The sequence below is a fragment of the Elgaria multicarinata genome, chromosome 4 (genome assembly GCF_023053635.1).
Source record: "Elgaria multicarinata webbii isolate HBS135686 ecotype San Diego chromosome 4, rElgMul1.1.pri, whole genome shotgun sequence".
NCBI classification, from domain to species: domain Eukaryota; kingdom Metazoa; phylum Chordata; class Lepidosauria; order Squamata; family Anguidae; genus Elgaria; species Elgaria multicarinata.
This window is the reverse complement of record NC_086174.1, coordinates 10253178-10271218: the sequence shown is the minus strand read 5'-3', so window position 1 is coordinate 10271218 and position 18041 is coordinate 10253178. Positions and strand designations below refer to the sequence as shown.

The 18041-nt window shown below is 41.8% G+C and overlaps 1 protein-coding gene across 3 annotated transcripts in view; it reads right to left on the bottom strand.

Annotated features, from left to right (window-relative positions):
* USP34 (ubiquitin specific peptidase 34) overlaps positions 1–17779 on the bottom strand; it is a 143069-nt gene extending 125290 nt beyond the window's left edge. For all 3 annotated transcript variants that reach the window (XM_063123786.1, XM_063123787.1, XM_063123788.1), the window contains exon 1: positions 17607–17779. In XM_063123786.1, coding sequence (XP_062979856.1) covers positions 17607–17649 — 43 coding nt within the window. In that variant the 5' untranslated portion in view covers positions 17650–17779. The remainder of the gene's footprint in view (positions 1–17606) is intronic.
* Between the last annotated feature and the right edge of the window lie 262 nt (positions 17780–18041).

Genomic DNA, 18041 nt, shown 5'->3' with positions numbered 1-18041 from the left:
GTAAGATGTGATCAGGTGAAAGCTTTACCAATGGATCAAAACAAGTGAGATGCTCTATAAAGGAAAACAAATTCAGCCTAGGCCACTGAGTGTTACAAATGGGCCTGAAGCTAACTGGAGATCAGTGCATTTGATAGCGATGTCTGTTTCCTGGAAATTTTTGAACTGAAACATTTTCCAGATAGGTTTTTTATGACAATTCAGATGCCCTAGGAAGAGACTGAATTTGGCATATTTATTTTACAAGTATTTAATAAACAAAACTAAATGTTATTTTTGTATCCCAATTTTTATCCCAATACACTACAAATTTGACCTGAAATATTTGAGGGGGAAATTCAATGTGATTTAAATATTGTATTATGTAGAATATTTTATTAGAATACTTGTAAAAAAATATGTCAATAGCATGTATTTCCTTTACATTTTAAAATGTAAGGGGGGGAAAGGTACTGAAAACAGCTGACAAACTAATCAATTTTAGCAACCCCCAAAACGGCATGATTATTATTATTTATTTATTTATTTATTTATTTATTTATTTATTTATATAGCACCATCAATGTACATGGTGCTGTACAGAGTAAAACAGTAAATAGCAAGGCCCTGCCGCATAGGCTTACAATCTAATAAAATCATAGTAGAACAATAAGGAGGGGAAGAGAATGCAAACAGGCACAGGGTAGGGTAAAACTAACAGTATAAAGTCCGAACAACATCAAGTTTTAAAAGCTTTAGGAAAAAGAAAAGTTTTTAGCTGAGCTTTAAAAGCTGCGATTGAACTTGTAGTTCTCAAATGTTCTGGAAGAGCGTTCCAGGCGTAAGGGGCAGCAGAAGAAAATGGACGAAGCCGAGCAAGGGAAGTAGAGACCCTTGGGCAGGCAAGAGACCTGGCATTAGAGGAGCGAAGAGCACGAGCGGGGCAATAGTGTGAGATGAGAGAGGAGAGATAGGAAGGAGCTAGACCGTGAAAAGCTTTGAAGGTCAACAGGAGAAGTTTATATTGGATTCTAGATGATGTGCTCACAACCACTAATCTACTTCAACAAAGTTTGATTTTCTTCCAGTGAAGTTCCAGGGAGGGTTTTAATTACACTGTCACTTCCAATTCGTTCTTTCCAGAATAAGAAAATATGTATTTCAGTAAGATATATGATTTCTCTTGCATACTTGCTAGAGATAATCACCTGAAATGAAGCTGTTTAATTCCTTGTTATTAGTGAACTTCTAAAATGGAAAAAAAAAATCTGCGGCAAAATAAAGAATTAGACAAATTCTCTGTGGAAATTATTTTGCCCCATATCACTGGCATTTGAACAATAAAGATACAGTCCTGGTTTGCAAAACATGACAGGACTTAGCTAGACCTAAGGTTTAACCCAGGATCGTCCCGGGGTCATCCCTGTTCATGTAAACAACACACAGGTGGATCCCGGGAGCAGGCAGGGATGACCCAGGGATGACCCCGGGATAAACCTTAGGTCTTGCTAAGGCCAGAGCCTCCAGAATATCAAAGGTGAACTTACCCTCGATGAGCTGTGGTATGAACTGGCCACCATCATTTTTATTTTTACAATATTTATATACTGCTCCATGTCTAAAATAGATTCCGGAGTGATGAACATATGTACCTGCCCGGACCCTAAGGTCATCCTCAGGGGTCCTTCTCCGCGAGCCCCTGCCAAAGGAAGTGAGGCAGGTGGCTACCAGGAGGAGCAGGGCCTTCTCTGCTGTGGCACCCCGGCTGTGGAATGAGCTCCCTAAGGAGGTTCGCTTGGCACCTACATTATATGCCTTTAGACGCCAGGTGAAGACCTTTTTATTCTCCCAGCGTTTTAACAGTCTATAAATAAATTTTAACTCTGTGTTCTAAATTTGTAATTTTGCATTGCTGCTGTTTTTATCTGGTTGAGCTTTTATATGGTTTTATACTGTTGTTTTATACTTTGAATGTTTTTAATTTTTGTGAACCGCCCAGGGAGCTCCGGCTATTGGGCGGGATAGAAATGTAATAAATAAATAAATAAATAAATAAATGAACATAAGAAGTAAAGTACTAAAAGGATTAAAGAAAAGGGGCCATCACACTGAAGACTCTTCTCCTGGTGGACTCTAAACGGGCCATAGGCCCATCTGGAATCACCAGGAGCATGCCCTCAGCGATCGGGCAGGTTGGTAAGGGAGAAGGTGCACTCTCAGGTATCCTGGACCCAAGTTGTTTAGGGCTTTGTACAATAGTACCAGAACTTTAAACCTGGCCCAGTAGTGAATAGGCAAGCAGTGCAGTTCCCTCAGCAAAGGAGTTGTTGCGTCATGTGAACCCAGCTGATGGGGGTTATTTGAGTGTTAAACATGCCTTGCAATACCTATTGTCTGTTCTAGGGTTGTTTAACTCTCAAATAACCCCGCTTAGCCAGGTTCACCCAACACAATAAATCTTGATTGGGGTCTACATATTCATAATGGCGGTTAAGGCTGGTCCATAGTGTTAATATTATTATTATTATTATTTATTTATATAGCACTGTTAATGTACATGGTGCTAGTGGGTTCTTACTCGCCAACCCTGATCACAATAGAAGCAGTCATGCTTGGCACTAGCAGGAGCTTCAGAACAGTCTTCAAGGGCAACAACATGCTCCACACACTAAAATTGTCCATCCATGGAATTACAAATTCTTGACAGTCATAAAGTCTCTGCACTCCAGGAGGAAGCATGGCCACCCTATCAGATATAACAGATGAAAGCATTCCTGGCTGTTATTACCACTTGCTCTTCCAGAACAAAACTAGGTCAGGAAGTACTCTGAAGCCACAAACAAGCATATAGTACATAAGCTTCCTGAAAACATTACTTCAGTATTATCAGGATTATGCCTTATGTTTTGAGACTCTTCCAGTCCAGAACACCTGTAGGATTTTAATCAAGAAAAAGACTGGGGCAGCTGCTTCCAGAACCAAAGTAAATGAAAAATAGAAGTTAATGTCATCATGATACTGTTGACTACTCACTTCAAACATATAGCCAACATTTTGACTATTGAAATACACTCTACAAGGGGTACCCCTGAAGAGCGTCCAGAAGCTTCAATTAGTGCAAAATGTGGCAGCTAGCTTGCTAACTGATGCATGGTATCGGGACCATGTTATATCTATGCTGAAAGACCTGCACTGGTTGACACATGCTTTCCAGGCTCAACTCAAGGTGTTGGTCTTAACCTTTAAAGCCCTAAGCTGCTAAGGGCCTGGTCATCTATGGGTCCACCTATCTCACTATGAACTTGCCCATGTATTAAGATATGCAGAAAAAGCCCTTCTGAGGGTTCCATTACCCAGAGAGGGCCATTTGTCAGGCACCTGTGAAAGAGTTTTCTCCTCTGTTGCCCCCAAACTATGGAATATGCTCTTTCAAGAACTATGGTTCCCCCCCCGCCACCCGCTCTCTTGGCCTTTAGAAAGAGTGTAAAGACATATCTTTTCAATTTAGCCTTTTAAAATATGTAGGTTTTTTAAATAATGTTTTAAATGGGTTTTTTGGGGGGGGTTGTAAGGTTTTATTGTCTTACATTGTTGTACGCTGCCTCGATGCCTTTTAGCAGGTAATATAAATGTAAATAAATAAATAAACAAACAAACGTTAACCAACATAATGTTATGGTTAATTCCATCAAATACTGCTGACATCAATCATCATGCAAGGAAAGCAAATTTGGATCCGTCACCTCTATAGCCAGACTAAAATCAATCCAGAGAATCTGTTTCAACCAGGAATGCTTGAAATCAATCTAGAACCTATATACTTGACAGCCTTGCCAAAGAATGTTAAATCAGAAACTGGTCAACAATTTCCCAGATAATTCATTTCTGCTGGGGCAAGTAATGGCGTTTGCAATAGGGGTTGCACTATTACATATTTTAAGGCAGCTGGCAGCCTTCCCTCACGTAAGGAAAGATTTACACAGCTATCACAAGAGAGGCCAATTTCTCCTGGCTAGCTGTAAAGAAGCCAGGATGGACATGGATTCAGTGAGTAGGTGGGCAGAAATAAATAAATGAGCATCTAAACTCACTCTGTCTATATCCTCAGGCAACAATTGAAAGCTTTCATAGCAAATAGAATGACCTGCACAAGATAATACAAGTTTGACAGTGGAGCAAACCATCTAAGGTACTGTGGTATCTCCACTCTTTGAAGTTTTCAAGTAAAATTGGACAAGTAACACTGAGAAGGCTTTAGGTACTTGTATCCTGCCTTATGATTTGGCCAGATTAATCCAAGAGAATATTTCCTGCTTTGACTGCTGAAGAATTAAGAACAAGTTTCTGACCTACTCCCTAAAAGCCACCATGCATTTTGACATTCAAAGCTATCATTGAATAATCAACTAGGGCAAATATACAGTCAAAGGCAAATGAGATTTAAAGTACATGCAGATTTGCCAATTTACCCTAGAATTGAGAATAAGCCAGAAAAGGGAACTAAGGGTGTAATCCTATGCGTGTTTAAACAGAAAATGTCCTACAACTGCCAGAATTCCCCAGCTAGTATAGCTGGCTGAGGAATTCTGGGAGTTGTAGGAATTTTTGCTGTCTAGACAGGGATAGATTATTTGCCCACGCAAGGCAGTGAATACATGACTGTGCTTCAGTGCTACTACTCAAAAAGCCAGCCAGGTTATAATGGAACTGACTAAGAATTACAAGCACAAGACTAGAAGGCTTGGTAGTCGAACTATTCACTGTTTAAAAAAATTCATCTGCCTCCCAACATACTACCACCACATGCTGCTGCCTCCACCAGCCTCTCTGTACACCACGGTAAAGCAACGCTGGGCTCAACACTCCCTGGCTTGCCTCTTCACATGGAATTGGAACAATAAGAGCAGCCAACCATTTGGGTAAATTCTGGACTTGTTCATCTTCATCATCATCATCATCATGTTGTTGTTGTTGTTAATTTCATTTCTATACCACCCAATAGCCAGAGCTCTCTGGGCAGTTTACAACCTATGGGACTCTTCAGCAGTCCCATGTGCTCTCTCATATGGGACTGCTGAAGAGAGACTATGTGTTCCCTGGTGATCATTTTAGATTTCTCATGTGCTATGACCAGGAGAAAGGAACCTCTGAGTCCTAGCGCATGGCTTGGAACAGCTGAAGAGCAGCAGGTCAGCTGTCAGAGCAGGCTCTAAGGCAGGGATGGGGACCCTGTGGCCCTCCAGATGTTGTCTGACTTTGCCTCAGCCACTATGATCAATGACCAGGGTCGTTAGCAGTTGGGAGTTCAACAACTGCAGGGCCATAGATTCTACACCCATTCTCTAATGGCTTCCTCCAGGCTCTTAGTGGTAGTAAAAGAGGAGCGTGGGATCCAGCACTGCTACTGCTTCACAGTCCTGCTCCCACCTGGCCCTCCACAATTTCTCCAGCTGTTGATATACCTATCTACCTTTGCCTGGTAAGCTGTAAGAGTCAGGCAACCAAGAGAGCAGCTATTTTCAAGTCTGTAATATAAATTTGTTTCTAAAAAATTTGTGACATAGAATCATAGAATAGCAGAGTTGGAAGGGGCCTACAAGGTCATTGAGTCCAACCCCCTGCTCAATGCAGGATTCCACCCTAAAGCATCCCTGACAGATGGTTGTCCAGCTGCCTCTTGAAGGCCTCTAGTGTGGGAGAGCCCACCACCTCCCTAGGTAACGGATTCCATTGTCGTACTGCTCTAACAATCAGGAAGTTTTTCCTGATGTCCAGCTGGAATCTGGCTTCCTTTAACTTGAGCCCGTTATTCCGTGTCCTGCACTCTGGGAGGATCGAGAAGAGATCCTGGCCCTCCTCTGTGTGACAACCTTTTAAGTATTTGAAGAGTGCTATCATGTCTCCCCTCCATCTTCTCTTCTCCAGGCTAAACATGCCCAGTTCTTTCAGTCTCTCTTCATAGGGCTTTGTTTCCAGACCCCTGATCATCCTGGTTGCCCTCCTCTGAACACATAAGTACTGCCTCCCTTCACATTTCATGCTATTGTCACCCCATAGTTTATAGACTTATTTTTCTCCTGTACTCATGTGTAATATACCGGCCTACTAAAGATTCTACGTTATGGACCCAAGCAACTGGGATGGGCCATACAAAAGCACATGGCCCAGAACATGCATCAGTCTTAATTTATTTATTTATTTATTTAATTACATTTATATACCGCCCCACAGCCGAAGCTCTCTGGGCGTTTTACAACATTTAAAAATAGTAAACATTAAAAGTATACAATTTAAAAACACACACACACACACACACACACACACACACACATAAAAACAGTATAAAAACAACAGTATCCATTTAAAAACAACAATTGTGGGGTCCATTAAAAACAAACTTAACGTTGTTAAATGCTGTTAAAATGCTGTTAAAAATGCCTGGGAGAAGAGAAAAGTCTTGACCTGGCGCCGAAAAGATAACAATGTTGGCGCCAGGCGAGCCTCATCGGGGAGATCATTCCACCGTCGGGGGGGCCACCACTGAAAAGGCCCTCTCCCTTGTTGCCATCCTCCGAGCTTCCCTTGGAGTAGGCACTCGGAGGAGGACCTTAGATGTTGAGCGCAGTGTACGGGTAGGTTCATGTCGGGAGAGGCGTTCCATCAGGTATTGTGACACAGGGATGAATTGTTTTTACTTCCATGTAACAGTGCGATCCTAAACATGTTGCAGCTCATGATGGCTTATTTAAGCTATAATAATCTGTGGGCACCATCCTGAATATTCAACTTCTGACCGTGTGTTGTCATGTTGTATGAACCCAGCCTGTATGGGTTAGGCAAGGTTTATTTTATTTATTTTAATTTTATTAACTGTACTTTTAAATTGCCCAATAACCAAAGTTCTCTGGACAGTGTACAAAAAGCATACAGCACAAATATTAAAATAAAATATGAGCACAGAATAAAAGATTAAACCAGCAGCCACGAATAAAACCATTACAACATCTTAAAACCAGCAGCATGATAGAGGACTAAAAGCAGTTTTAAAATGTCTCAAAGAATAACAGATCTTTACCTGGTAGCAAAAAGACCACATAACTTTGGCACCAGATGAGCCTCTCTAGGGAGAGCATTCCAGGAATGGGGTGCCACCACTGAAAAGGCTCTCTGTTGTAATCACACACCTCACTTCATTTGTCAGGGACACCTGGAGGAGGGCCTCAGTCAGCTGACAATGTCCAATGTTTAAACATCCCTCACATAGCCCTAAAATATGCCACGGGTTCGCATGATACAACAACCCATGGTTGGAGGTTGAATATTCAGGATGGCGCCTGTGGCATGTCATGCGAATCCAGTCTGTCTACTAACAAGCCCTATTGAGTTCAACAGGTCTTACTTCAAGACAAGAGGGTATAAGGATTGTGGCCTAGGTGTACTTAAAATCACAATGTCTGAGGAATAAGAGAATAAGCTGTAATTAAATTCCAAAGACAGTAACTAAGTCAAATTTAAGCAGAGTTCTTTATATACAAATGTCACTGAAAGAAGAGCACATTTAACTGTCTGATAAAAATATTCACTGTGAAGCTTTAATTAACCCTGAAGCAAATACCCAATCACAAACTCTGCAAGGTAAAAATACTGAATCTCCAGCATAATTTCTATTATTTTATTATTTATTTTATTGCATTTATATCCCACCTTTTTTCCTCCAAAGAACTCAAGGCGGTATACATAATCCTCCTCCTCTCCATTTCTATCCTCACAACAACAATCCTGTGAGGCGGGGGTTGGGCTGAGAGTCTATGACTGGCCCAAAGTCACCCAGTGGGTTTCCACGGCCGAGTGGGGACTAGAACCCGAATTTCCTGACTCCTAATCCAACACTTTAGCCACTACACCACACTGGTTCATTTCTAGATGAAAGTGCATGACTACAACAGAATAGAGGCGCAATCAGCCACTCGTGTGGTCACTGAACGGAGAGCAACTGCTGCCTCCAGGAAAATAAATTAGCGCAAGTGCCTCCTTCTAGCGCCCACCAATGCTCCTTTCACAAGCCTCAGAGGCCCTAGTTACATACAGAAGAAGAGAAGGTGGTTAGGGTAACGACAGAGTGAAGAGAATCAATGAAACTACAACGCACATCACCGAAGAACTACGCTGCACGTGTGTCCCTTACCTTTCCATACTCTGTGGTTACTCTGTTGTCCTCCCTCCACTATGGCCACCCCAGCAAGAACCGGGTCATGCCAGATGCTGCAGCCCAGTGGCCACCAAAGTGATAACTGGATCACGCTGGATGCTGTAGCAGTACGCAATCTTGAACATTGAGAAAGTCTGTGCAGCTACAGCATCGCCAAAAATTGCAGCCACTCTAGCTGGTCATCTCTATGATTGCCACATTTTTTTCATGGAATGGTCATTTTTAACCATGGGGAGCCTGACAGACGACATGGTAAGGCCCCTTAATCCCACTGCAGGAGGGCTGTTACCTGGGGTGGTTTATTAGCCATCATTGTCTGGTTTTTCTCCCTCCACCCAAAATGCTAAGACTTAGTGGTTCACTTCCCAATGCTAACCACAGTGGCTTAGGGTTACATGTGAACAGTCCTAGAATGCAAATCAAGAAAAAAAAACCCACACACAAATATCCTATTTTGAGCCACTAAAGCTGATATAGACAATACACAGCATGTGCTCTTCCTACAGTAGGAGATATGGTGACATGGAAGAAGCGCAACAATGAATCACAGCCTCCATCTTAATACAGGTTTTGTGTAATGCTTTTACTCTTTTAGTTGTGTATATTCCAAAATGCTGTTATGACTCTTATATTTTATTTTATTGTGATTGCATCTTTTATTATACACACCTTTGGTAAATTTCTTTGTTAAGCAGTATATAAATTTATTAAATAAATAAATAAATAAGTCAGGAAGCCAGATTAGGGATTTAAGGAGGGGTGTCACATTAGAGCAACAACAGAAGCTAATAATTCTGGCAGGTAAGTGCTGGATGGAGGGAAGGAGACTAAGGTGAGGCAATAGAAGATCAGACTGAAGTAGTCAAGGTGCGAGATAACCAGGGTTCAGGGCACCTTTTTTTTTTTGCTAAGAGGACAGAAAGAAAAGGCTGTATTTCTATAATATTTTAAAGGGATAAGCAAATGACTTGGCCAAAAGAATAAAAATATTTTATTATCTATATCCTGCTTTTCTGTAATGAATTACACCCAAAGCAGGTTACAATCCTAAAACTATCACAAACTACTAGTAAAATAATAAAATAGAAGCACTGTAACATTGCTTTCTTCTAGGAAAATTAAGCTTGTTTCTGGGATATATAAACCTGGCTGTAATCACTTATGCTTTGGTTACATTAAGACTGGATTACTGTAATGCGTATGTAGGGCTGTGTCATGGACCAGGACCCTGAACCCATGTCCTCAGAAGATCCTGAACACTTATCCCCAGAAAAGATTCCTGAGTTAACCGTTCAGGAAGATGACTTGGCTGTAGAAAGGCATCACAAGGCTTCCACTCCCCAGGAACCAATAATCCAGGAAGACCCCAAGAATCTTCTTCCCAGTGCCCAGAGAAGGTTGCATTATCGTCTGCAGACTCTAAGGAGTTGGGCCATGAGGTCACAAGCATACCCAAGCCACTCCTACATGATCACAGCCTGAGATTGCTAGAACAGTCTATTCCTTTTTAAGACACCAAACCTCAACCAATATGGAAGCAAGGCCAACCAACCTAGAGGCAGCCAAACCCTATTGAAGTCTCAGTCTTGCTTTGCTCCCTGTTGGAATGACATACTGATAGCCCTGTCTGGCTTCCAGACTCAGCTTTCGGTGGTGCTGGCCTCTTCCAGTATTGCTTACCTGAGACACATGACCTAACTTGAACCCTGCTCAAGGACAGATCAATACCAGATCCCTGCAACTCAAGCTACAGTGCAGGGCATCTGCAGAAACCACAGCCTAAAACAGTACAGACTGTCTCTGAAAAAACACCTAGGAACTGCAGGTAGTACAAAATGCAGCAGCAAGTTTTCTGAGAAGGGCAAGCCTTTGGAGCATGTAACTCCTTTGTTACATTAATTTAAATGGCTACCAGTTCCCTTCCAGATGCAATAAAGTACAAGTCATTACATTTAAAGCTTTAAAAGTTTTAGGACTAGGATATCTAAAGGACAGTATCATCCAGTATGATCCTGCCCAGATTCTAAAGTTCTCAGGAGAGGCCCACTTACATGTCCTTCCCCCACCCAAATCATGGTTGGACGAACATATGAGACCCCTTTCTCTGTTGCAAACATTTGCTATGTGGCACTTCCTATCCTAGGAGTTCTGCACCACCACCCCCTATCCCGGTAGATCCATCACCTGATGTTTTTATGAACACAGGCCTATGGCCTGCAGAAAAGACAACTTTGTTTGCTGGTTTCTCTCCTAGAGATGTGAAACGCATTTTCCAAGCATTCACATCCCTATTGTCTCTGCTGCAACTTTTGAACTACAAAGGTACAATATAAACATTAAAAGTAAGTATTATTTTGTAACCTCTCATACTAATGATCACTCCTGAGCACTTGAGCCTGCATTTCACCTATCCTGACATTGACAAGCACTATGGCCTGCCATACATCCTTACTCCATAGCAATGAAATTTGTGGTTTGATTCAGAACAGCTTTAAATCTATTTCTAACTATGCTTCCAATGTAAGCTATTATCACTTGCTTCATCAGAACTGCAAGTTTGCATAATAAGCCCCAAAAGTGTAGTTTTGGAAACAAATATGTAACTGAGCAAGTGGAAATATCTTCTGTTCAATCAAGGAGAGAGGTCTACTCATACATATGTCTGTTTAAACCTATTGATCTCCAGAAACTGATAAAGCATTCACAAGCAAACTGTAGTCGAGGATATAGCAGTATAACTCAGTCCTAGTTCAAACATAAAGCTAAACTATGGTGTTATGTACACACTCAAGCTCATACCCTCCTCCCAATTCTAGCATGGCCATATGATCAGAAGATTCTGTCCCATTTTTAAGCAACTGCAGTTTAATGTTACTTCAAAACACAAAACTGTGTTTAATCTTAACTTTAAAGAAATAAGCCAACTTTGTAAACCACAGTTTGCTTCCCTAAACAATAGTTAAAACTAACCACAGTTTTTCTGGGTTCAGACATAATGCTAAACTACTTCTGATCTGTATCTCGTAGCTATCACAGAAAAGGAGAGGACAGGATGGAGCGCATGAACACAAGGTTGGTGCAACATAATGCTAAACCATCACTTAATATTATGTCTAAGTAAGGACTTTATTAGAATTCAAAGTAGCCATGCATCAAAATAAAGCTCCTGTATGAAATTTCTGAAATAGGATGGTGGTTTTTTTTTTACTAAATTTGCTTCTATTCAGTTCAATTTTAACCAGGACTCTGGGTTCCTTTCCCTCTACAATTCTGACTGTTGCTGTGAATGGATCATTATACATCTCGACTTCTCCAGCTCATGAGCTACTCACAGTTTACAACATTAAAAATAATCCTAGCAATTAAAAAACAAATGTCATAGCAACTACAATGTAGAAAATGCAGCAGGAAAAATCCCAAGGTGCAGAAGACAGATCAAACATCAGTCAGGTCATAGGTCTGCTGACATAAAAAGGTCTTCAGGTAGCATTGAGCCACTGCCAGTGTATGAGCCAAATGGATATTCCAGGGAGTTCCATAATTTGGGAGCAGCAGGGAAAAAGGCTCTCTCATGTCACCACCAGATGAACGTCTCCTGATCTGAGTAGCCAGGCAAGTTTGTGTGGAAGCATGTGCTTCTTTTAAGTATCCAGGTCTAATGCCACGCAAGGTTTTAAAGGTGATAACCAGCACCTTGAATTGGGCCTGAAAATAGATCAAAAGCCAGTACAGTTGGAATAACAATTGTTACATGCTCCAAAAACAAAATGGCCCAGTTAACACTCTCACTGCTACAATTTCAAATGGAGCCACATGTTAAGTGCTACAGTAATTTACAAGTCTGTGTATGCTAGTCATGAGCCTAATTATGCTAGTCAATGAATTTAAAAGCTTCCCTGCTTACTCACCTGGAGATAACTTGTTTACTCAGAATTTCAACAGGAATAACTCCCAACTTATTACGTATAGGACTGCACTGCATCTTTACCCAACACCATCAACCACGTGAATGGCTATTTACACTCACTGGGTGCTGCTGTAATTATAAGTTAAGATCTGCTTTGTGTGTTAATTTTTGTACCTGACAATTTCTAAGTGCAAGAAGAGCCTTGCAGGATCAGACCAAAGGCCTATCTAGCCCAGCCTTCTGCTCCCTATGGGAAGCTGACAAGCAGGACACGAAAAAAATAGTATATGAACTACCCCATTGTTTTACGACATTCTGTTTATTTCATTTATTACATTTCTATATTACTCAAAAGCCAAGGTTCACAAAAACTAAAACTTAGAGAAATGCCTCCTTTATCTGCCAAGAAGTTTCTAAGTAAGTCAGTGGCAGGGTTCATTTCGGGCAACATGATATGCAAAAGGCATTAACTGAATAAAAACTGTGGCAATTAAATCCCCCACTACTGACACTGTACCAGAAATTCAGCATACAAATCTATTTCAGAGACTATGCATGCACAATGAACACTGAGAGAGGTAGTCACGTCGTTTATATACCTCTCTGATAGAAGTTTATAACACCGTTCTAACTTCACATTGTTTCAGACATGACTGTGCTTCAAAAGAATGCTCCTCATGTTTCACAAGGAACATGGAACAGCCAACCTAAGAGCATAAGATTAACTTCCCACTGAAACAACTGACTGGCAAAAGACTGAGTAACACAGATTAGCATATTAAAAATAAACATTTATCTCATGTTTATCTTTCAATCCTGAAAAAAACAGAGGTCCTCATGGGCCTCATCTACACCAAGCAGGATATTGCACTATGAAAGTGGTATATAAAAGGCAGGAGCCACACTACTGCTTTAGAGCGGTATTGAAGTGCACTGACAACTGTTGGGGCCCATGGACACATACCATATACCACTTTCATACCACTACATCCTGCTTGGTGTGGCTCCTGCCTTTTATATACTGCTTTCACAGTGCAATATCCTGCTTGGTGTAGATGAGGCCTTTGTCAATAAATTGTATGATCTGGAATTGGCTGACTTGTTCTGGATGGGGCTGCATTCCTTCTGAAGGAGCAGGTGTGCACAACTTGCAGGTACTTCTGGATTCAGCATTGCTCCTGGATGTTCAGGTGATGGCCATGGCCAGGAATGCCTTTGTTCAGCTTTGGCCTGTGTGCCTGGAGGAAACTGATCAGACTGCACTTCCCATTCAGAGTACTGCAATGTGCTTTGTGTGGGGCTGCCTTTGGAGAGTGTTTGGAAATTTCAGTTTGTTCAAGATGCTACAGCAAGACTGTTGTCTGGTGTATATTTTATAGAGCAGATGCACTGGGTACCTTATTCCTTTCTGGACTGAATGCAACGTGCTGGTTCTCATCCATAAAGACCTAAACGGCTTGAGGCCATGCTATCTGAAAGACCTCCTATAATTTACCTATAATCTACCTATAATTAACAGTCATCATCTGAGGCCCCCTTTTTTGTCCCACTAGGTTGGTGGGATCACAAGACAGGGACTGGGTTCAGACAACATAATAACCTAGGGTGGCTTAAATAGTCTACAGCTGATTATTTAATCCACCATGGGTTATCGTGTTGTGTGGAGGGAGTTTTTTTGGCTGAAATAACCAACACTGTGCAGAGTTAACTATTTGAACCACCACTCGTTATCGTGTAGCGTGGAAGGCACCGTTGGTTACTTCGTCAGCCACAGAGTCGCAAGGCAATAGCGGTCAAAGCGGCAGGATAGATTTTCAGCAGCAAAGGCTGATGGGATAGTGGAAGGACTGAGTGGGGAAAGAGTGAGTCAACTCAGCATGGACTAATAGTCAACTCAAAGCTGATCCTAATCCACACCACAGTTGATTATCAAGTTGTGTGGTTAGTACCCCCTAGATAAACAACTGTGAAGTTGATTATTACCCCACTCTTGTGTTGTCTGAACGCAGCTAGGAAGTTGTCTGAGACAGGAGAACTCTCTCTCAAGGGGAGTTAAATTGGTTTCCTCCTTATTTTAAGCGAGCCATTAAAACATTTCTGTTTCACCTGTTTGTTGAGTTTGTTGAGGGAAAGGATATTGAGGATAAGAAAGATACTGTCCCATGTCATGCAAGCTTCCCTTTTAATGTGATCCCCTCGAATCTGACTTTCCAGGTTGTCTGCAATTGTGTCCAGCAGAATGGACACCATGGGCAGATTGAATTCATATACACATACCAAATTTGCTCCAGAGCAGATTTGGGGACATGTGGGGAATAGAAATTCAGGGAATAGAAATACATATTGCACAACTGGAAATTCCTATTGCACAACTTGTGTAACACTGGATTTAATTCCCTTTTGCACTTGACATTATTTTCTTCTTGTCCTAACCATGGCACATGCAACTTGGTATCCAGAACATATGTAGTTCATTTTCTATCACACATACAACTAGCTGCATGTCAAAGAAAATATGCAGTATTTGTGTGTTCTACTTGGTATACACAAATGCTCTTTAATAACGTTCACAATGGAAGTTTAATTTAGTTCCTGGATCTCTCTCAGGGCTCATTTCCAGCAGATTTAGTACAATGAAGAGGCAATCCCAAATGCTCAGCAGGCAGGGCAGAGGGCTGCTGGCAATCTCTAACTCACAAGTTTTGATCATGACCTCATTCTTTACTAGTTTTCAGTGGCTTTTTAAAAAAAGACAAGAATAAAATTGCTATTTCCAGCAGTTAAAGTAAAATAACAAAATAATGAAAAGTATCTTGAAAACTCTCAAAGAAATTAATAGTACTATAAAATATGACCCAGAGAACCTTCTACAATCACCCTATGACCTGCAATGCAAGTAACTCAGTGCAGATAAAATCCCTTGCAACTGCCTTCCCCAACTGGATCATATCTTTTCACAGATGGGGAGGGAGCATAGAAGTTTCCTGAACTCTGCAATTAGATTTTGCAGGTTGCTTGGGTTACATGTAGAAAAGAATCATTCTCTAAGCCATTACAAGTATGTGTTTAAGGAATTCTTGATATGCTACAAAGATTTTTAAAAATATGTCATGGCTGTTTCTGGGGAGTTTTCCAAGCAAGGTGGTTTTCAGAATTGTCAGTTACACCCAGGCACCTGACAGGGTCATGTACTGAGTGTATGTGCACAAAACAAAGACTCAAATATTTCTGATAACCTCACCTCAAGCAACTGCCCAAACCTTACATGAAGAGCCATGATTTTAAATTATCTGCTAAGTTAGGCTACAATCCTAACCAAGGAGTAAGTCCCACTGAACTGAGTGGGACTTACTTCTGAGTAAACATGCATAGGATTCTACTGCTAGTGGGGAAGTTAATAAAATATAAATGTAAAGCCAACAACTAATTACTGTAAGTTGCACAGCCCACATTATTTTCTGAACTCAGGTACAGCAGTTGCATCTCTTCCTTGCCTCTTTTCTTAAAGGAGAGCAACAATAGTTTTAAAATAAATTAACATCTGACTACAAGTCTGCTTAAGTATAAATAGCCCTTCTTCCCATTGCATTTCAATACTGTTATTCAATATGCTCAATATGGATGCTCAAATTTTCAGAAAATGAATTTCGTTGATTATGGAATTATTATCTACAACTTCCATTCCAGATAAATCCCAACACCAAGGGCACCATACATCAAGGTGCGTGTTTTCTCCCACTCAAGGTTATAACTATAACTATCAAAGCAAACAACCCATACATTCAACTTATAAAGGCAATTACATCAGTGCTTACAATTGGTAAAACTAGTCACTACTTCCAATCCTACAAACACAATCAAAAGTAAATCACAGGGTCTTGCTATTTACTGTTTTACTCTGTATAGCACCATGTACATTGATGATGCTATATAAATAAATAATAATAATAATAATGTCCATGATAGTCACTTATGAGTAAGTGAGCAAAGCCCTCTATCTTGATCTTCATCTAGTATCAGAACTTGACATACCAAAATATTATAGGATACACAATTCACAAACAGTTAATTCTTAAACAACATGCAATAGTTACAAGTAAACCAAACCAACTAGTAACACAACAGGACCAGGTTAATAAATTGCTAAGTTTTACAGTTCTGCTTGATTTATAACTTTCTCCACCACCTAACAAAAGGTAGAAATTTAAGTTGTATTACCTTGTAGCAATATTAATCAGATTTCCCCCCAAATGCATGACTGCAAAATACATTTCCTTATCCAAACAACCTATTAGACATTACATCAGTTAAAACTATAACAGATCTTGAGTCAGTACCACATTGCAGCTCAAACCTTACACATATTTACATAGAAGCAAGTCAGTTGCAAGGGACTTGAATAACACATTCTATTTCAAAATGACTGATCAAAATAATTGTTTACTATGCATATGAGGAGACAGGACTGCTTATTTACACCCAACATCCCAAAAAAGTGGAGCCTGGAAACAGAAAAACAGGTGATCTTGAGAAATGCAACAAACTTAAAATGAAAACAATTGCATGGATATGCAAAGGACAGGAGGCGTTTTAAAAAACCTGGAATCTTAACAGACTGGATAGCCCCTGTATCAGAAAACAATAAACCAGAGGCAAAGAGAGCTCAGAATTTACAACTACTACAAAACAGGAAATACACGACTACTCTCTCCTCCACAGTAACCCCAGCCATCCAAAACGAGGGGGTTACTCCAGTTCAAGACCTCCCTGACGTCGTTAGGATCCCACTATTTTAAGTGAGGCGGGAAGAGGCTCGCAACTAGAGCTTTACTCCTTCCGTGCTCCAAGCACATCCACGCACCCTACTCACAGCCTAGGCCGGCCTCGCCAGCTCATCCCCAACACAGGCAAGAACGACTAGGCCCCTGGCTGCGGCGGCTGAACTGGAAGGATGCAATTGAAGGGAACACACAGGGGCAGAGAGACTTTTAACTTCGCCAACCTCCCTCCTCCACCTGTACCCTTCAAAGAGGGGGGGGAGAGAGAGAGAGAATCCCTCTGTCTCCAATAATCGTCCCCCCCCAAACACACATTTTGACGGATGGGAAAGAAATGGGGGAGGGGGTGATGCCTCTGCCTTTCCCGACAGGCAACCGACCAGCCACCATCCAATGCATGCTTCCTCGGGAGTAAGTCCAGACCCAGATCCCCGCTGGGCCTTCGTTTTATCCTCGAGAACTATGCTGCTTTAATCCAGGAACTGGGCTTGCGGATTATATTATATTTTACACATTATACGCCTCCCCCCCCCATTCTCGACAAGGCCGAGAGGTATTATTTTGCGGGGTGGGGGATTGGCTGGAAGGACGCGGTACCAACCATCCCCTCCTTCTCATCCCCCCCCCCAACCCATCCATCCATCCATCCCCACTCCATCATTTCCCTTCCTCGTGAAAGGGGGGGGGATACCCGGTCCTTTCCCCTCCTCATTCGCAGAGGCCTCCGACTTACTCTCATTTAACACCTCCAGCAGCTCGGCACAGCTCTCACACATTGTTCATTAAACAGCAGCCGCCGCCACCGCCTCCTCCTCCCGATCATTGATTGATCCGCTCTCGGTCGCCGATGATTGATTGATGGGCTGGCGGGTGGGGGGAGGGGAGGGGAAAGAGACCGGTGGGGGAGGGGCGGCTGTGTGTGTGTATGTGTGTGTGTCAGAGGGAGAGGAGGAGGAGGGGGGGAAGGAAGAGAAGAAGGAATAACCGTAAACGGGGAGGGAGGGAGAGAAGAAGAAGAGGAGGAGGAGGAGGAGGAGAGGGGTGTGAAAGTGGTTTGTGTAAGGGGGGGATGTTGGGGGGAGGGGGCGACTGCCCAATGCAAATGAGCCTGGCGGCAACTGAGGGAGGGAGGAGGAGGAGGAGAAGGCGAGTCACTCACTGGCTCCCA